This window comes from Mytilus edulis, chromosome 2, assembly GCF_963676685.1.
Source record: "Mytilus edulis chromosome 2, xbMytEdul2.2, whole genome shotgun sequence".
Classification (NCBI taxonomy): Eukaryota; Metazoa; Mollusca; class Bivalvia; order Mytilida; family Mytilidae; genus Mytilus; species Mytilus edulis.
The window spans coordinates 105,447,073-105,469,537 of record NC_092345.1 but is presented as its reverse complement, the minus strand read 5'-3'; the positions used below and the strand labels follow the sequence as shown (position 1 = coordinate 105,469,537).

The following is a 22,465-nucleotide window of genomic DNA, read 5'->3' as shown; positions in this document are numbered from 1 at the left end:
TTGTTTATTATTGTCGGAAATCACTCAGTGGTTGTTATTATATTGGTATTTTATTTGTACTTGTTGGGAATCACTCGGTGGTTGTTATTTTATTTTTACTTGTTGGGAATCACTCAGTGGTTGTTATTATATTTGTACTTGTCAGGAATCACTTAGTGGTTGTTATTATATTTGTTCTTGTCGGGAATCACTCAGTGGTTTTTATTGTAGTTTTACTTGTCGGGAATCGCTCAGGGTTTGCTATTTTGTTTATTATTGTCGAGAATCACTCAGTGGTTGTTATTATATTGGTACCTGTCAGGAATCAATATAATGGTACTTGTCGATAATCGTAAGTGGTTGTTATTATATTAGTACTTTTCAGGAATCACTCGGTGGTTGTTATTTTATTTGTACTTGTTGGGAATCACTCGGTGGTTGTTATTTTATTTTTACTTGTTGGGAATCACTCAGTGGTTGTTATTATATTTGTACTTGTCAGGAATCACTTAGTGGTTGTTATTATATTTGTTCTTGTCGGGAATCACTCAGTGGTTTTTATTGTAGTTTTACTTGTCGGGAATCGCCCAGGGTTTGCTATTTTGTTTATTATTGTCGGAAATCACTCAGTGGTTGTTATTATATTGGTATTTTATTTGTACTTGTTGGGAATCACTCGGTGGTTGTTATTTTATTTTTACTTGTTGGGAATCACTCAGTGGTTGTTATTATATTTGTACTTGTCAGGAATCACTTAGTGGTTGTTATTATATTTGTTCTTGTCGGGAATCACTCAGTGGTTTTTATTGTAGTTTTACTTGTCGGGAATCGCCCAGGGTTTGCTATTTTGTTTATTATTGTCGAGAATCACTCAGTGGTTGTTATTATATTGGTACCTGTCAGGAATCAATATAATGGTACTTGTCGATAATCGTAAGTGGTTGTTATTATATTAGTACTTTTCAGGAATCACTCGGTGGTTGTTATTTTATTTGTACTTGTTGGGAATCACTCGGTGGTTGTTATTTTATTTTTACTTGTTGGGAATCACTCAGTGGTTGTTATTATATTTGTACTTGTCAGGAATCACTTAGTGGTTGTTATTATATTTGTTCTTGTCGGGAATCACTCAGTGGTTTTTATTGTAGTTTTACTTGTCGGGAATCGCCCAGGGTTTGCTATTTTGTTTATTATTGTCGGAAATCACTCAGTGGTTGTTATTATATTGGTATTTTATTTGTACTTGTTGGGAATCACTCGGTGGTTGTTATTTTATTTTTACTTGTTGGGAATCACTCAGTGGTTGTTATTATATTTGTACTTGTCAGGAATCACTTAGTGGTTGTTATTATATTTGTTCTTGTCGGGAATCACTCAGTGGTTTTTATTGTAGTTTTACTTGTCGGGAATCGCCCAGGGTTTGCTATTTTGTTTATTATTGTCGAGAATCACTCAGTCGTTTTTATTTTATTTGTACTTGTCGGGAATCAATCAGTGGTTGTTATTATATTGGTACTTGTCGGCAATCACTCAGTGGTTGTTATTATATGTGTACTTGTCGGAAATCACTCAGTGGTTGTTATTATATTGGTACCTGTCAGGAATCACTCGGTGGTTGTTATTTTATTTGTACTTGTTGGGAATCACTCGGTGGTTGTTATTTTATTTTTACTTGTTGGGAATCACTCAGTGGTTGTTATTATATTTGTACTTGTCAGGAATCACTTAGTGGTTGTTATTATATTTGTTCTTGTCGGGAATCACTCAGTGGTTTTTATTGTAGTTTTACTTGTCGGGAATCGCCCAGGGTTTGCTATTTTGTTTATTATTGTCGAGAATCACTCAGTAGTTGTTATTTGATTTGTACTTGTCGGAAATCACTCAGTGGTTGTTATTATAGTGGTACCTCTCAGGGTTCTCTAGTTGGTTGTTTTTTTATTTGTACTTGTCGGGAATCACTCAGTGGTTGTTATTATATTGGTACTTGTCGGGTATCACTCAGTGATTGTTATTATATTGGTCCTTGTCAGGAATCACTCAGTGGTTGTTATTATATTGGTCCTTGTCAGGAATCACTCAGTGGTTGTTATTATATTGGTACTTGTCGGGAATCACTCAGTGGTTTTTATTATATTTGTACTTGTCGGAATCACTCAGCGGTTGTTATTATTTTGGTACTTGTCGGGAATTATCAGTGGTTGTCAATATAATGGTACTTGTCGATAATCGTAAGTGGTTGTTATTATATTAGTACTTTTCAGGAATCACTTAGTGGTTGTTATTATATTTGTTCTTGTCGGGAATCACTCAGTGGTTTTTATTGTATTTTTACTTGTCGGGAATCGCCCAGGGGTTGCTATTTTGTTTATACTTGTCGAGAATCACTCGGTGGTTGTTATTTGATTTGTACTTGTCGGGAATCACTCAGTGGTTGTTATTATATTTGTACTTGTTATGAATCGTCCATTCGGTGATTGTTGTCATATATGTTTACTTGTCAGGGATCAAACATCCCATAGTTGTTATTATATTTGTATCTGCCAGGAAATACACACAATCAGACAGTTGTTGTTATATTTATTCTTGTCAGAAATCACACACTGTTCTTTATATGAAACAAAATTCAGTTGTTATATTTGTACTGGTCAGAAATCACATATTCATTGTTTGTTATTGTTGTTATATTTGTAGCTCTCATGAATCACACTCAGTGGGTGTACATTTCATAATACTCACCCTCAATTTATTAGGTAAGGTCTTTTTTTTTTATGACAACTGTAGAGACTTGTCCGGAATCACTCAGTCGTTTTTATTTTATTTGTACTTGTCGGGAATCAATCAGTGGTTGTTATTATATTGGTACTTGTCGGCAATCACTCAGTGGTTGTTATTATATGTGTACTTGTCGGAAATCACTCAGTGGTTGTTATTATATTGGTACCTGTCAGGAATCACTCGGTGGTTGTTATTTTATTTGTACTTGTTGGGAATCACTCGGTGGTTGTTATTTTATTTTTACTTGTTGGGAATCACTCAGTGGTTGTTATTATATTTGTACTTGTCAGGAATCACTTAGTGGTTGTTATTATATTTGTTCTTGTCGGGAATCACTCAGTGGTTTTTATTGTAGTTTTACTTGTCGGGAATCGCCCAGGGTTTGCTATTTTGTTTATTATTGTCGAGAATCACTCAGTAGTTGTTATTTGATTTGTACTTGTCGGAAATCACTCAGTGGTTGTTATTATAGTGGTACCTCTCAGGGTTCTCTAGTTGGTTGTTTTTTTATTTGTACTTGTCGGGAATCACTCAGTGGTTGTTATTATATTGGTACTTGTCGGGTATCACTCAGTGATTGTTATTATATTGGTCCTTGTCAGGAATCACTCAGTGGTTGTTATTATATTGGTCCTTGTCAGGAATCACTCAGTGGTTGTTATTATATTGGTACTTGTCGGGAATCACTCAGTGGTTTTTATTATATTTGTACTTGTCGGAATCACTCAGCGGTTGTTATTATTTTGGTACTTGTCGGGAATTATCAGTGGTTGTCAATATAATGGTACTTGTCGATAATCGTAAGTGGTTGTTATTATATTAGTACTTTTCAGGAATCACTTAGTGGTTGTTATTATATTTGTTCTTGTCGGGAATCACTCAGTGGTTTTTATTGTATTTTTACTTGTCGGGAATCGCCCAGGGGTTGCTATTTTGTTTATACTTGTCGAGAATCACTCGGCGGTTGTTATTTGATTTGTACTTGTCGGGAATCACTCAGTGGTTGTTATTATATTTGTACTTGTTATGAATCGTCAATTCGGTGATTGTTGTCATATATGTTTACTTGTCAGGGATCAAACATCCCATAGTTGTTATTATATTTGTATCTGCCAGGAAATACACACAATCAGACAGTTGTTGTTATATTTATTCTTGTCAGAAATCACACACTGTTCTTTATATGAAACAAAATTCAGTTGTTATATTTGTACTGGTCAGAAATCACATATTCATTGTTTGTTATTGTTGTTATATTTGTAGCTCTCATGAATCACACTCAGTGGGTGTACATTTCATAATACTCACCCTCAATTTATTAGGTAAGGTCTTTTTTTTTTATGACAACTGTAGAGACTTGCTAAAAAGGTACCTTTGATATATATTTCTGAAACTGAGTCACTTGACCTTGGCTCAACTTTTAATGCTACTGCCGTCTAGTAGCAAAATTGACATCTAAATATATTCGGATATTGGTTTTTTTAAATTCTTATTTTGTTACATTATTAAAAAGCTGATGTTTTTGTCGCATCAATTTTTGTCAGGAAGAAACATTTGTATAGCTTTGTGAATATCATATAACTTATTAATTGATTGTTATATACCGTGTTTACAAGAATCAATCATGAATTATTGTGAAGAAAATTTATAAAACATGTTTTGTAATTTAACAGTGTTCTGAATAATTCGATGATTTGGTATTTTAAAGCGTTTTTTATTCATGAACAATGCTGAGGTAATTTACATTTTGACATATATGTCACACTTTAGGTATTACTAAGTAATAAGTATATGAGCGAGTGGTACCAAACTTCACAGTTGAAATCTGTTGAAAATTGAAAGAAGAAAGTAAAAATTAAATAATATAAAGTGTCGATAACAAATTAGCTAATCTCGGCACTGGTTACCATGGTTACTAATATATAAAAAGTAAAATCACAAAAATACTGAACTCCGAGGAAAATTCAAAAAGGAAAGTCCTTAATAAAATGGCAAAATCAAAAGCTAAAACCCATTAAACGAATGGATAACAACAGTCTTATTCCTGATTTGGTAAATCATTTCTTTTGTAGAAAATGGTGGATTAAACCTGATTTTAAAGCTAGCCAAACCTCACTTGTATGATAGTCGCATCAGTGAATTCCATTATATTGACAACGATTTGTGAACAAAACAAACAAACATAATCGGTAAAAATGTCAAAAATAGGGGAACAGCAGCCAACATTGTGTTATAATCTTAATCAAGGCTATAAAAACAAACAAATATGTCACAAAAAAGCACAAAATGTATGTCGACTTTAACATGTTTAAGTTGCCTCCCCTTCACCAAGGAGAGAACAAAAATTGTGATATTTGATAACTTAATATCTGTAACAATCAAATAGCCTATTCGAATTTATCTTATTGAATAAATTGACATATGAATAAAATGATAGGTTGAGTATCCGGGTTGAGTATACACGATTGTATATGTGAATAAGACTGCAACCGAAGGACACAAATTACCAAGGGACATCCACAGGACAACGAACAAAAGGCAAATGTCTTCATAATATGTCAATCTCTAAATCGTCCATTACCTATATGAGCTGTTAATAAATTAAACAGAAACCAACCAAAGAACTGCCATTGAGTAACCATTTTCTTCTATATAACATAAAACATTTTAAGATAAGTATGACCTAAAATTACAAATGACACGCACATGTGTATGAGTAAAATAAAATAATGTTGCTGGTTTTAACTAGTTTTTTTCGGATCTCGACCCTCCCCTTTTTTTAATCTCAAACTTCAGTATATTAACAAAACGTTCATATCAGAACATTTACAGGTAACGCACTTAACTCCTTTATAACATTATAGTAAATGATAAAAAAAATCAGAGAAACAAATTACAAAGTATACTGTATTGAAGAATGCATACATGTACTGAATGCAAGATCAAAATAGAAATATAACCTTCTGATAAGAAATAATGTCTTTCGACAAATCATATCAGTTGTTATATTTTATACAACAACTCTGAAATTACCAAAAATATTAAACAGTACATAATACCCTACCAATCGACTCCGCCTTAAAATAGACTCACAGAAACGCCAAACAACAACGAATATTACTTTTATTCAGGACTTTTCAATAATATAACATGTACACCTTGTTTTTCAAAGTTTATTTCAAACAAATCCTTCATTCTCTGTAAACAGGTAAACCACGTTAGTTCTTTTTTTTTACATTGGAAGGGTTGAATATCTGACACGTTTGATTTTCTTACCTATACATTTACATATATATTGTATTCAATGTTGTGTACCGTTTTAAATTTACACGATAATTTTAGTTTTAAGTTTTCCGTACCAATCCAATTTCTATCAAAATGTAGAAAAAAATATCACTAAAGTTATTTTAAATTTTTTTTTTTTTATGCATGGTTAAAGAACATAAATGGAGGACTTTAAATCAGTCCATTTTCTCATGAATAAACATTTTCTATATTTATATCTTGTTACGTCATGAATGTTTATTTTCTTTACATATTAACGGATTTCTATTATAAGAATGACTTATAAGTAGTGATCATTATTTAGCGACCAGTTCCGTTTGGTTTTATTGATAAGATATGTAAGAGGAAACAGGATACCATATATATGTTGCCATCTATGATTAAGGTTAGTAAATATGTGTATTTTTTGCAATTATACTTAAAAAAACCTTTAAATGATTCGTCAAGAGGGCATAACTTGTAAACATATCGCGTTGAATTGCCATGCAAAACAGTCAGTAAAATAAAAATAATACCGAACTCCAACAAGGTATATTTAAAAGGGGGCTGTCCAGAAAAACTGACAAGCAAATGAAAGAATTCAAACGAACTATCATATTCCTGACTCGATACAGACATTTTCATCTGTTGGTCAACCGGTTTAAACCTCTCATTTGTATCACAGTTGTTTATAGTTTTGTTATATTGACAAAATTGGGAAAGCATCACAAAAAGACATCATTGGTTAATGTGACAAATAGTTGGGAACCAGCAGGATAAGATGTGTAAACATACATCACAGACGTTTGATTGGTTTTACACTAGTAATTATTTGGGGCTCTTTATAGCTTGTTGTTCGGTGTGAACCAAGGCTCCGTGTTGAAGGCCGTACATTGACCTATAAAGGTTTACTTTTTTTAAATTGTTATTTGGATGGAGAGTTGTCTCATTGGCACTCACATCACATCTTTCTATATCTATAGAACACAACTGAGACTAAAAAAGGTTGAAGCATATTTATCTCAAACATAAAACAATAATTACACGTCACTATCATAAAACGACTCCACATTTATATACCTATCATATCATTATACATGTTTTTATATATTTCATTTTCCATGACTCAGTAGTATATATATGATTTTTTTTAAACATTAAGGACTTAATCAAAATGTAAACACGTTCCATATAATGTTCGATATGTATTAACTACAACTTGGTAAAATGTCCTTACATTAAATTGCATCACAAATGACATGGTTATCAGCAATATTACACACAATTTCTACAAACGATTGCCAGAATTAAAACATAAATTCCTATATAACTATACTTCAAATGATACTACTTATATACAAATACGTGAGCCTTGTAAATTGTATCATACAAGCACCTATTTCATAGCCCTTTTCACATACTAAAATGAGTGATTTCTTAAATTACTTTTACGATTTTTGAGGAAAATAAGATATAGTACGATTTGTTAGGATTCAAGTGATCCTTTTTTGGCTTTGGCTTTACTTTTAGTGTTATTAGGTTTATAAGATTCAGGATTTTCAAATATTTTATTCAAGAGCTTCACTGAAGAGACTTTTTTAGTCGATATGCGAATATGGTTCAGAATAGTGATACCGTTAACTGTTAACGTTATTCCGTTGTGAATGCTTTCGCAAGTTTAAACAACATAAGAAGGAAACGATAATTTCTTTAGTTATGAATACAAATCGTGTACAGGTGGGTCGGTAAAGAAAAACATATTTTATTATTTTTTATTTGTTTTACAGGTATATTTTGATAATCCTGAGAATGCGAATTTATCCACGTAGTACTATTATTCAAAGACCTTTGCACTTAGTGCGAGGTAAGCTTAGATTGTTGAATATCCGTACTTTTTCTGATTCAGCTTTTGTTTTCTTTTTGTTTGTCAGATATGTCTGATTATTACGAGTCGTTAAGTACACATTGACTAACAAACTTTATAATACAAGCGATATTGTTGAAAATACAATGAAACAAATTTATTCAACTTATATTTTTATTTGTTAAACATATGTAGTTATTGTTCAGAGTATCATTGTCAATTTATTTATACATAGAAAGTTCTTGTTCACATTGAATTCCTTTATACTTTCATCAAAGTACCAGTAAGAATCAAGTATCTATCACGTGTTTTCTGATTTCTGAAATAGTCCTACCAATATTTAGATAAGTACATAGTAAGAATGATATATAGCTCCCTAGATTACACAAGTTAGTATACATATTTGTCGATTATTACACGCTGCTGTGTAACACATGTAGTAACAGTACAACTAAAATGCCATTAACCTTTACATTTTCCTCACTTTTTTAGATACATTGATTTTTTTACCATATGTTACTTAGATATCATTAAATCACTCATGGTTTGTTTCCATTTTTATTGTGTGATTCATATTTGTATTCATAATTAAAAAATGGGAAATAGTTTTTGCCATACAAGGTACAGTTATCTTCTTTCATTGATTTGCCTTGGTTATTCATAAGGTGCTTAATTTGGTATTAATTTTCAAAAGAAACAATATAATTTTACCCTTCACTTTTTAAACATGATTTAACAACAATGATTTGCCGCGATGATAGTCTTACTACTAGAATCCTTGTTAGGAATACTATTTATTTGAATAAAAATCTCATGCCCTCACAATCGTGGGTTTATGGACCCGATCAAGTATAAGAGTTGATAAATAGTGGTCCTTAAAAATAGTTTGTTTCAATGGCAAATACCTATGAATCAAGGATCATTGACCCCACCCCTATTATTGTTTGTTCCTGTGACGAATACCGAGAAATCTGATGATCTAATACCATGATCTTTAATTAATACACGTGTAAGAATCAAATGAGGGGAAGCTGATCTATCACAAATGTTTTGAATGTAAAACGCTAATAGCTTCCCAAGATCTACAACAACCAGAGGCGGATTTAGGGTTGGGGGGGGGGGGGGGGCAGGGGGCCCGGGCCCCCCCTTTTTGGGAAAAAAATTGGTTGCTTATATAGGGAATCACTGAAGCGTGACTGGAGCGGGCCCTCTCTTAGGTCAGTCAGTGGGCCCCCACTTATGAAAATTTCTGGATCCGCCACTGACAACAAATGTAGCTACTTAATATAAAGCAAAATACCGAACCAAAACCCTGACCAGTAAAGCAGGCGGTATATTTCATAGTTTGCACTCTTGTTATTTCTGGCGTTTATATCTTCGATGTTCATGTAAGTTACAAAAAGTCTAGATTCTACTTTGTAAAAAATATCTCCGCAATTACGCAACCTATTTTGTTTTTTAATCGTATAAATGGAAGCCATTGAAGGGATGGCGTGCTGTCAATTTAGTTTTTGAAAACCGATAAATTCATACACTTTAGTGTCATTACCATTCTTACATGACAGTTGTAGTTTAAAGGAAAAATGTATCGTATAGCTCCTAAGCATCATTTAATGTTCGCTAAGACCTTTTATCAACTTAAACTATTGTCTGATCGATTGTAAAAGTGAATATCCGAAAGTTGAAAAAACACTAAAAATGTTATTAAATATTTCGTTGAAGGGGAGACAAAATATATTTAGAGATTGAAAAGTAATGACCTCAGATATCAAATAGTAAATATGATTTTTTGGTAAGTTATGCGCAAGAAAGATCCACAAGTACAGGCTGTTGGCAAGCGCTTTTAATAAAAAGAAAATTATTCAAACACACCTTCTCTGTTGTTGTGACTCATTAAAAAGGTATTTCACTTGACCAATATACCTAATTTTTTTTGCACTGTGCTTTTTTAATGTTATCATTTTAGTCCTGCAGCCTAACAAGAATCTGCAGCGAGATGATGCACCAAATTGGTTTTGTTTTATACGTTTTCATGACAAAACAGTCTACTCAAACACGTCTGAACTTCAAAAGGTGTGCTCGACTTTCTTTTTTCGATGATTATAGGTCATTTCTAGGATTTTATCCAAAAATGAAAACAGTTGCCAGATGTATTTTCATCACAATCGACTGTTATAATTAAAAAAAATCAAATATATCGAAGCTCTATATTATAACTTAAGTATGACTTTTTTCGCGCCAGATCCGTGTTTCGTCTACAAAAGACTCATCAGTGATGTAAGTTTTTTCAAATCCTAAATTATGCAACTGCTTTAAACTTTTAAAGCCCATAGAAACAGAAGTTAATAATTAAAACATATCAACTTGACCATTTTTAAGTTCTTTAATAAATTGGAGATTCATTTATTTTGTTTAATTTCAATTGGACAGTCTGCCTGCATAAGATTCCGAGTACCGTTGTCCTTTATTTTCTTTGAACTAGTGTGTGTGTTTTTTTAATGCCCGATTTTTATACAATTTATAGCTAGTTATCTCCATGTTATTCTTTTATTCAAAATGAAAAAAAAAATCACATATTTAGTATACTGCCAGATTAATTAATCTGTATGTGATATCTATGGAGGGAACCTGACCAACCTTCTCCCAAAGAAGGTCTCCAAAGTTGTTGTCCATTTATTTTCTATAGATAGACACAAGAAGATGTGGTATGATTGCCAATGAGACAATTAGCTCTCCACGAGAGACAAGTTTACTTTTTCACCAGTTAAACTCATATGACTTTTAAAATAGTCGTGACTTGATTTACGAATCGTTAAATCCGGAAAATTCCAATTCAAATACATGATTTGATATGACTCCCTAAAAATTCTACTTTCAACATTTTAAAATATACATGCAATGTTTTGGAGTAGGTATTGAAACAATACTCAAAGCTACTAAATAATAAATGTATGAGAAAATTGTTTAATATTCTTATCTATAAAGAAATCTCATTGCGACATGAAAGGTATACCATGGTTGGTTCTATTCACCTTTGGAGTTTTTCATATATGCAATTTTGTGCTCGGAAAACTCGTCAGGAATTAACAGGTTTTACGAACCATGTCATAATTTTAACACATTGGAAAAACCCTTATTTATATGTAAATTGTATTATAGAAATAAAAAAAAATCGTGTTTATTATTCTTAACATCTTTTCCCACATTGATTACTCTATTTGCATTGGACTATTAATATTAATTTACAATTCATATTATTGAAAGCTGTAGAATTTGTTTTATTACTATTTCTGAAGTTTCTTGTTTCATTTATTATTCATTGCAATCGATTTTTAAGTATTTCCTATCGTTTTTCAAAGATTAATTCCCACGACAGTTTCTATGTTATTCAGAAAACTAATATTGTTAGCACACCTTGCCTATTAGACAAGTTGCATGCATAACATTTCCTCTGAAATTAAAACGTAACAAGGCCTAACTAATATATGGGAGATCTTTTAATTATATAAATAACAGTAGTGTAGAAGTGGACAGAACATTTTGGCGTGTTGTGTGGTGTGGTGTAGTAGCGTAGAAGTGGACAGAACATTTTGGCGTGTTGTGTGGTGTGGTGTAGTAGCGTAGAAGTGGACAGAATATTTGGGCGTGTTGTGTGGTGTGGTGTAGTAGCGTAGAAGTGGACAGAACATTTGGGCGTGTTGTGTGGTGTGGTGTAGTAGCGTAGAAGTGGACAGAACATTTGGGCGTGTTGTGTGGTGTGGTGTAGTAGTGTAGAAGTGGACAGAACATTTGGGCGTGTTGTGTGGTGTGGTGTAGTAGCGTAGAAGTGGACAGAACATTTGGGCGTGTTGTGTGGTGTGGTGTAGTAGTGTAGAAGTGGACAGAACATTTGGGCGTGTTGTGTGGTGTGGTGTAGTAGCGTAGAAGTGGACAGAACATTTGGGCGTGTTGTGTGGTGTGGTGTAGTAGCGTAGAAGTGGACAGAACATTTGGGCGTGTTGTGTGGTGTGGTGTAGTAGTGTAGAAGTGGACAGAACATTTGGGCGTGTTGTGTGGTGTGGTGTAGTAGCGTAGAAGTGGACAGAACATTTGGGCGTGTTGTGTGGTGTGGTGTAGTAGCGTAGAAGTGGACAGAACATTTGGGCGTGTTGTGTGGTGTGGTGTAGTAGCGTAGAAGTGGACAGAACATTTGGGCGTGTTGTGTGGTGTGGTGTAGTAGCGTAGAAGTGGACAGAACATTTGGGCGTGTTGTGTGGTGTGGTGTAGTAGCGTAGAAGTGGACAGAACATTTGGGCGTGTTGTGTGGTGTGGTGTAGTAGCGTAGAAGTGGACAGAACATTTGGGCGTGTTGTGTGGTGTGGTGTAGTAGCGTAGAAGTGGACAGAACATTTGGGCGTGTTGTGTGGTGTGGTGTAGTAGTGTAGAAGTGAACAGAACATTTGGGCGTGTTGTGTGGTGTGGTGTAGTAGCGTAGAAGTGGACAGAACATTTGGGCGTGTTGTGTGGTGTGGTGTAGTAGTGTAGAAGTGGACAGAACATTTGGGCGTGTTGTGTGGTGTGGTGTAGTAGCGTAGAAGTGGACAGAACATTTGGGCGTGTTGTGTGGTGTGGTGTAGTAGCGCAGAAGTGGACAGATTTGGGCGTGTGGTGTGGTAGTGGTATAAGGAATGGGTGTAATTCTGAAAGAGACATGCAAAATAAAAATTATATAGTCTCATAATTTAGTAAAAAGTCAGTGTCTGCTATAAGTTTTATCTTTAAAATAGAAAAAAGGTTGGAAAAGAGTTGGGTCAAATCTACGCCCAACTGCGCCAAACTACTTTAAATAAAAAAAAAGTTTGAATTGTTGAAAATTGTCTTGTTCTCAGTTCAGACAATAATATTTTTTTTTTTATGTTTTCTTAATTTCAATGTATTTAAAGAAGCAGATTCAATCTTTATTTTTCAACGGATTTTATAAATGGGGGTTGCATGATCATCCCTAAATATTGTGACGTTTACATTTTGTCAAAGGATTTTACGTAAAAAAAAAATAATCATAATTTGTGTATCTTCAGCGAGACATATCAATTCTTCACTATATCATCGGCGTAGGCAGCGTCAATATTTAGTTTGTGAAAAAACAAATTACTTTGTGAAACCTTCATGGAATTTATGTGATCAAAGCAGTATCATAAGCAAATAATTCAAAACATTTTTTTTGTATTTTTTTCGAATCTTACTTCACATACAGTCTCAAGTTAAAAGTAGATCTATTTTTTTTCCCGGAGATTAATAACATTTTTCATACCTTAATGTAGTTTTGCAAATTTTGAACAGAAGTTTCTTCAAGATTAAGAAATATAATCTGTTAAGATTTATTTTGTTTATATTTTCCTGTAATTAACTGATAAATTTAAAATGGCCTTAGTTTTTGGCAGTCAACATTTCACTTAGCGATCACAGTAGAGACACAGAGGCCCGTGGTATCCTTTACTTTTTATAAAAGGATGGAACTGTAAAAATATGTGAAACTTTCTAGTAGTGATATGTTTCTGTCATCGACTTTATGTGTACAAACTACTTTGACAGTTACTTTTCTGGATAAAAGAAATTGGTATAGATGCTTGATCCAAAGATGTTTGATGTTTGAAAATCTATAAATAATCATTCGAAAGGGTGGTTTCTTTTATAAGTTGTAGGTTTTTATCTTTTTTTATTGGCAATTGTACAAGTAGAGCGTGAAAAGTTAGTTATGTATCTAATATTGGAGCAGCCACAAAATTTTACAGAATACGATCAAATGATGAGAAATTTCATTTCCGTGACAATGCACATATACTTTGGAATAGAAGTTGGATTGCATGAATATTTGTGTGTGTGTGTTAACTGCCAAAGATACTGAATATAAAAGTATTTTAGCTATTTTAAGGATATTACTTGACATGCCACGAAAAGAGTATCAAAATAGAAAACGCAATTAGTAAATATTCTCATTTCATTATACAACATGTGTATTTTGATAAAGCAAATTATCCAACTAAATTTTATTTTACAATATTGTTTCTGGGGTTGTTTTTTTTGGCTGTGGAAAGGTGAAAGTCAATTAAAAACTAATGCCTTTTTATACAGTGCATCTTCAAGTCAAATTGAATTATATTAATTACACTACCAAATAATAAGAAACAAATACTAGTATGAAAGATACATTTTTGTATCTGCTATTCAAGTGAGAAAATAATGAAAAGTAAACACAATCATACGCATGAAGATTTTTTAAATGATAATTCTAGCGCCTAGAATATATTACGGTATATTAATAAAAATTGAAGAGTCGCTTAACTGAAAACAATCGGGATGCAATATGATTAATGGTATTTAAAATCTGATATTGATACATAGTAGCGCGATTAATGGTTTTCCAATAGTTAAACAGCCCTACCGATTTTTCTACCAATAATTACTATTGACATCTTCTAGTGGTGGCTATCCACCTACATTTTCCCGTCCGGATATGGACAAAAGTTTTTGTCACACTGTTATTTTATTATAAATAATTATTCCAATCAATATTTCTGTTCTTTCAGCAAGGACAGTTTTCATCAGTGTTGTGTTGTATTCGTTGGATAGAGTTTGGATTATAGAAGAGCAGTTGACAGTCTTGAAAATAGGGAATTGATCGTATCGTCTGCTGTTTCAAAATCAGGAAAATCTTTTACTTCAGCCAGAATTAATGATAATATCCGTTTAACGCTTATTGGAGTCGGTGAATGAAACAAGATTGGAATAATTTAAATGCAAGGCATATAATGTCATAGTGATTAGAGAGTTTCAAATAGAAATATGACGTCCACAAAAGCATCGGAAGATTCTTACATTCTCGGTAGAAGCCAGGTAAGGTTTTTTAATCTAACAAATTTATAAATGAAAGTTGATCTTTTTATACTATGAATCTTTTTATCCTGCATTTAGCAAAAGACCGAACAAATAGCAGGTTAACAATCATGTATTTGCTCAATTCGTTTCTGACTCTGCAAGTGGAGCAGACTCTGGCACTACTGCCCTTCCGCAGCACTCGAGATTTAAGCAGAGTTTGGTAGGCTTTGTAATGCTCAGTCTTTAGTTCACTTGTAGTGCTTTCGTTTTGTTTACTATGGAGTCTTTAATTTGCAATAATGTCAGAGTTGTTGCTCCATATTGATGTTCTCACTGTATCTTTGAGAAATAAAAGCGCAATGTTTTAGTGTTATTAATTGGTATAGAATACATGTTCTTTCATCATTGTTTTGTCTCTATTTACTTATGAACAATATGGACAATAATAAGTTTTTATTTAGATTTTTATCTTTTATCTGAAAATTACACTTTAGTGATACATCCAGTGGCAAATATTTCACGCATGTTTAGGACGGATTGATAGAAAATGTAGGTCCTTCAGTAAGAGTAGACAGGATTGAAAGTCGCTAAATTTGTTTAAATACCACTGAAAATGGTGTTATCCAAGAAAGGGACCAAAATTTAGCCTTGTAAAAGGTCACATATGGAACCCTAAAGAGTGGTTATAGGGTGTCGTTGACGAACACAGAACATGGCAATCTGGTCAGAGGAAGATACAGGGATGATCTAAATTCTATACATCAGTCGAACCTTGGTATACTTTAGTGACCTTCAAGGTAACTTCATGACAAGTTTGAAATGTCAAGTTTGAAATGTCCTACACTGGAGTTGACTGTTGAGACCTTGTGCGTACTTATCTGCTTTGAAGTTCAGTTAAAGATATATCACACATTTGTTGCAAATTGACAGTCAAGAATTTGTCAATTTAACGTGCTTAATACAAAAAATCGAACATCATGAAAGAATCATTCCCAGTCACCTTCGCAATTTCAACTGTTTATAAATTGTGATAGAGAAGAATCTGTTGATTAAATTCTCGTTATCTAATTGCTTCCAGAGGCTCAATACTATCAAGTAAACCGTATCAAGCCAATCGTTGAGAATGAGATTGGATAAATGCATCACTGAAATGAAGTTATTTGATGAAGCGCAATAAATCGGAAACAATTCGATAAGACTACTAGCTCACATGTTTAAATGACAACTTAAACTTTTATTTTTCCAATTGTATAATAGCGTTGGCATTCACAAGCTGCTGATCAATGATATGTAAACAAAAATTACATGTTTTATGGTTAACCAAGAGATGAGAGGGCGGAAGTCGAGAAAAATAGCTTTTAAATTTGTATTCTAGAACAGAAAAATATCAAGAAAAGACTGGGGAAATCAACGTTCGTAGAAAATGCTATTGCAAACATATTGTATTGAATCAAATTATCTTAAGGCATTGGTATTGTACTACAGCCAGCGTAGATTTAATTACATCATATCGATACAATAAACTACTAATTGTAGTTCCTGAAGTTCTCATTTTAAAAACGAATGACAACGCTGTATTACTTGCAGTAGACCAATGCTGCACCAATCAAACGTTTGGTCACAATTAACATCAACATTCATATAGCCGTGAAGAAATTAACTACTCTGGTCTCTGATAATAAGTGTTTTTTTTTGGGTTTTTTTTTTTGGGGGGGGGGGGGGGGGATAAATTCACAATATAACTACTTTCCTGATTGTAATATGATGTTCCAACAACCTTTTCTGGTATTTCAGAATATTTATCTATCATAAGGGGGATAAAGGTTAGGGAAAACTGCAATTTGGAATTCTGACATACATCTTCTTATCATATAAAAAAAAATCAAAATGTATAACATTAAATGTCGCTTTTTTCTTTTCATTTACTTTATAATATTTGAATAAATGTAAAAGAGGAAGGCAACATTTCCTTCTTTCTAGGCTAAGTTATAAATGCTATTTTGGGAGGAGAAATTAGAAATAAATACCTAAAATATAACTGAACTATATAATAACTGTACAGTTGATAATAGCAGAACAAAAATATCAGTAATACAAAACAATAATTAACAATATCGAATGGAAAAGGAATGAACGCATTTACTGTAGCCAGTTTAAACTGCTTTACCATCTAATAATTATCGGGGCTTCTATACATTAGTCAGGATCGAACCTGTTGTCTAGTGGTTGTTGTTTGTTGATGTAGTTCATAAGTTATATATCTACTCCCTTTCTTGATTTTTTTTCTTTATATTAGACCGTTGGTTTTCCTGTTTACATTGTTTTTACTATTCGTGTTGGCCCCCTCTATAGCTTGCTGATAGGTGTAAAAAGTAAATCCCAAAATACTGAAATCCGAGGAAAATTGAAAACGGAAATTCCCTTATCAAATAGCAAAATCATATGACAAAACACATTAAACGAATGGACAACAACTGTCATATTCCTTACTTGGTACAGGCATTTTCAAATGTAGAAAATGGTGGATTGAACCTGGTTTTATTGCCATGGCTCCGTGTAGAAGGCCGTACTTTGGCCTCTTATTGGTAACTTTTACACATTTAGACTTTCAAAGAGAGTTGTCTCATTGGCACTCATACCAACTCTTCTTAGTTCTATTGCTATCGTGAAACATCAGCCACAATATCAACCTGTATGTCGCTGGTAAGTGTTGCTCACTTTTCAAATCTGTGATGCGCAAATTACGAAGCCCCTGAGCAGAGTGATATATAGGCGAAGAGAAGGACGATAAAAATAATGACCTCCTACTCCGTGATATAGGCAACTGTTGGACGATAAAAATAATGACCTCCTACTCCGTGATATAGGCAACTGTTCTTCAGATTAGAATGTAGACAGCGTACAAGAAGAAAACGTGTGCACACTTTAATATATATAGATAATTGAATAAGTCATAATCACAAAGTTAAATGAATATAATAACCCATTGGGCAAAATAAACAAAACGATTTAAAGAAAATCTCTGAAAACTCTTTAGCTTTATAAATAAAACGATTCTGTTGAAAGCTTACACTGTTTTTGTTGATGGTACCATATTTCCGAAAAGACTTTTCTGTACTTTTTCGATTATACTGAAGAACATTTAATATGATGAATGCCTGCCAACAAATGGTGTAAACAAACATGATGTATAGTTACAACATTATGTCTAATGGTGAAAGCCTACAATAATTTAAAAATATCATTCTTTTTTTAGTGTAATAAATTTTTTGAAAGTTTCACCTATGATATATGTGAGTTAACTCATCACTATATATCAAAAAGATTTCCAATGTTTATGTGCATGTATTTGATACAGTATTTCAGAATTCTGTGAAAATAATAATTGGTTTGGTCTTGTCAACAGTTTTTTTTAAAGCAGGAACATTTAGATAATTGACTTTCGAGTTAATATCTTGCTATCACGAAATATAGTTTTCGCCTTAATGATACGTACTCAACTGAGTTAAAATTATGATTAGAATGCAGATTTTTGCATGGTTACCACATTTGGAAATAATCTTAAAAGTGGTTAACAAGTTTTGGATGAGAACACAGAACCGAATTTATACAATAAATGTAAAACAAACAAAAAATAGAAAACCAATGATATGATTTACAGAACACCAAACGAAAACCAAATAAGAGAAAAGAAATATTTTATTACCAATTAAGGGCCACAAGGGGCATATATAGAGAGAATACATGTATAAGGACCATTGATTACCACAGATACATAAAATTTAAATACACAATTACAAATATGATATACAGCAACAATTACAGGCTCCTGATTTTGGGAAATTGTTTATCAAAAGTCTGTGATGACAAAAGAATTGTTTTAATTCCCTGGACGTGATCTATCATCTCTTTCTTATTGAGTGCTTGAGAAATAATCAGATATTTGATCTTCAACAGCAGCTGAAAACTTCGTTAAAACATCCGTAGAAAAATGTACAATATCCGTTTATTGATTTCTGTCTACGAACAATTAGTAATACACGTAAAGTATTTCTGATAACGAGGTCATGCAGTCTGGTGTATTGTTTTAAAATATTATTTAATCGCTACAATGACATAATATTGATGAATCAAACTGTTTGTCCTTGTGAGACTCAGAAGGAGACAAATAAGTTTCTGCTCCCAAAAAATTAAGAAAAATTAATATCTTTAAAAGAATATTTTGTTTAGTTGTATGCCCAAGGGAAAGGGTAGATTTTAAACCAACATCAAAGTTTTTTTTTTTATTAAGGTACATAAATTCAACATTTGATTCTGAAATTAAAAGTGACTATGACATATTTTTGATTTTTCGAGCAAAGTTGGCACACATTTGTTCGTTCTTCTGATGAAAAATTTGCGTAGTTAAATATTGCCAATGATATATGGTTCTTTTAACCAGTGTTTTTTGTTTTTTTATAACTAAATGGTACATTTTGATTTTTGTCCAAGTTACTAGAACTAGATGCATATTGGTAATATGACTCTTATAATTTCTGTTTTTAGTTGAAATTGAATGTCATCGCTTTGGAGAGACCTAATTTAATATTATTCTAGTAATAACTAATATGATTATTGACTAAAATAGATCTTATGATAAAACTTAGAATGGAAATGATACTCTATTATTCATTATGAAAACGAAATGACTTAATATATTTCAAATACCCTGAGATAACTAGTTGTGGAAATATAATTGTAAAATTATTGTTTAACACATTTTTTCATAGGCACGTTGAACAAATATGGAGGACATTGAACTTACTGTATGTATATTGGTGAATTTAACTCTTTTTAATGCAAATTGAGCCTCGATATTTATAATGCCATCGCTACTTGTAATGTCATCGATACTTATAATTCCATCGATACTTGTAATGCCATCGATACTTGTAATATCATCGATACTTATAACCAAATCGATACTTGGAATGTCATCAATACTTGTAATGCCATCGACTCTTGTAATTCAATCGATACTTGTAATGTCATCGATGCTTGTAATGTCATCGATATTTGTAATGCCATCGATACTTGTAATGTCATCGATACTTATAACCCCATCGATACTTGGAATGTCATCAATACTTGTAATGCCATCGACTCTTGTAATTCAATCGATACTTGTAATGTCATCGATGCTTGTAATGTCATCGATACTTGTAATGTCTCCGATACTTGTAATGCCATCAATAATTGTAACGACGGCGTGCACAAAGCTGAGTCCACAAACGTAACGTCTTCAAATTACTAAAACCATTTACGACGTCGGCATTTTCCTCTAGAAAACAAGCGCGTAACAAAAACACTGGACACTTAGTTTATCACATAACTTTAAATATTTACGTTCAACATAGTTCTTTTTTCTTTCGAACAAAAAAGTGCAGCAAATGCACATTCTGGAAATATAAATAGATATATGCTTAGAGCAGTGAAATGGAAATGATTAGCGATTATGTCGTGAACCCTTTTCAGAAAATAGCGTTAAAACGTCATTTCTTAAGATTGTAACATACTAGCTGGACATTAAAAAAATTCAGGTGTTCAGTCTGGACTATCGAATCATTCATATTTTGCAGATTATTTTAAACCTCTGGTTATGCACATTTTGAATACCAAGTTATTTTGAAAATAAAAAGATTGTAATTACATATTTTCTTGTCGATTCTTCCATTTCGATTATTAGTCCTTCCAAATTACTACTTCTTACACATAACGAAGACCATTCCAAACTTATCTACCATGATCGTTTTTGATTTTTTTTGCGATGAATTTCGTGTGATGTCCGAGTCCGAATCCGAACAATTCTATGATACGAAAATGCAGGAAAATATGTTGAATTTGTATAAGTTTAGGTTAAAAACTCTAATTTATGCTTATTTAATGATACAAGTTACACCGTATTTTTGCCGTTTTCTATATGCCCGTTTCATGCTTTATAGATTAAATTTTAATTTACCTTACTAGTAATGTGGATTTTAATGTCATGCATTCATCATTTTATCATAAAAAAAAAAACTTATTCCTATTCTTATTCAAAAATATTTAAAACACGGTTGTATAAAACTATTTAAAAGGCGAATTTTACAGTTGCCGTCAACTTTGTGCACGCCGTCAAATGCCATCGATACTTGTAATGCCATCACTAAAACATTGATCCAGCATCCTTTGCATTATATAGGCACTTGCTCTTCTGTCCTACAGAACAACATTGCATGTTCTGAATGTTTTATTTACGTTCGCATTAAATTCGTTCATGAAATAGGAGCAGAGCTTTCCTTTTAGGTTTTTATTAAACCTTACACTGCGTTCTCTTTTTTTTAATTACTTACTAGAAACAAAGGTTACAAGAATCATTATATACCCGTATGTGGATCATTTCACATAAACCTTATTATTCCAAATCAAGCATATATTTCTTTAAAATAATGTTGACTTTTCAATTCTCACCGGAGAAGCTTACAAGAATCAATCTGTGCCCGCAATTTCTCTTTAATTTTAATTCAAGCATATATACTTTTAGAATACAGGTTTTAAAAATTAATACATGCATATGCAATGAAATTGTCAAAACGATACAAATTAAACGTCTAGTTTAATTTACTTGTTAGGGGATAAATCTTACAGGTAAGTTTTATAACGATAAACCAGCCAATCAAACTGAAAAAAGTACACTTTCAGGATAGCAGAAGTACTTTTATGATTTAGAAATGGGTAATCTGAATTGCATTTGGCAGTGCGAACCATGTTTCTCGTTGAAGAAGGGTTAGTACAAGGCTTTTGTGTATTTATCAAAGAAACATAAACGTGTAGGATTGGCGTAGATCAAGTTATCTGCACTTTAAGAAATATTTGAACAACAGATGTTACAGGGCAAAATGTCTGACAACTCAACATGTGATTTTGTTTCATTATACAATTATCCATCCCACAGTCCAGCTGCCCTTCACAACTTATACCTACCGTTAACATTGTTCTTGATTAAACATTGCATATTTTAGTAAATAGAAATCACGGTGGGTATGGTTGTCCTGCGAGAGAACGTACTGTGCTGGTGATTTGGTCCTGACGGGTGCTGGTGGGTCCTGATTCTGTGCTGGTGGGTTTGTTTACATTGTATCAGAACGGCAATAAAACGACTGTTTTGTTGCTTAATTTTTCTCTGATGCGTCATAAGTACTATGCAAAGTATATTACAACAATATTATATTGCAAAAGTCGTACAAGTTCGTTAAACGGAATTGTCCTGACGCTGTGCTGGTGATAAGAAAAACGGTCCTGGTACTGTGCTCCAATGTCCTGGTTCTGTGCCTTTATATTTTAGTTAAAAGAAGCATATATTCAAGATCATTGATGCTGCATTGTTATTGACTAATTAACTGTTGTCTGCTTTCTTGAAATTGACATTGTTGTGAATCTGTTTACTGTTATTATGAGAGAAAAAATACACCTATTTTTTTATTTTTTTTTCTAAATTAACTGTAATTTTATTTATTGGCCTGTTGATGGAACCCTTCTTGCCCCTTTTAAGATAAAAAAATATGTTAACGATTTTCGGGATTACGGTCAAAATACGTTGTAATTTATACAATACTTATATTATGCAGATGATGTGGTATGTTTGTTGTCAATCAGAGATGGGTCCGATTACTTTCAATGTAATTGATTAAATTACAATTACTTTGTCAT

At 32.7% G+C, this 22,465-nt stretch overlaps 1 protein-coding gene across 6 annotated transcripts in view; it reads left to right on the top strand.

The window, feature by feature from the left end:
* The first annotated feature begins 6,179 nt into the window (after positions 1 to 6,179).
* Positions 6,180 to 22,465, top strand: part of LOC139513812 (putative sodium-coupled neutral amino acid transporter 11) — a 60,283-nt gene continuing 43,997 nt past the window's right edge. The window contains exons 1-4 of one of the 6 annotated variants that reach the window (XM_071302634.1): positions 6,288 to 6,424; positions 7,806 to 7,882; positions 14,449 to 14,755; positions 19,507 to 19,542. In XM_071302634.1, coding sequence (XP_071158735.1) covers positions 19,522 to 19,542 — 21 coding nt within the window. In that variant the 5' untranslated portion in view covers positions 6,288 to 6,424; positions 7,806 to 7,882; positions 14,449 to 14,755; positions 19,507 to 19,521. Of the gene's footprint in view, positions 6,425 to 7,805; positions 7,883 to 8,397; positions 8,504 to 14,448; positions 14,756 to 19,506; positions 19,543 to 22,465 lie in introns of those variants that run through there. The other 5 variants (XM_071302631.1, XM_071302635.1, XM_071302636.1 and 2 more) reach the window with 5 other exon arrangements.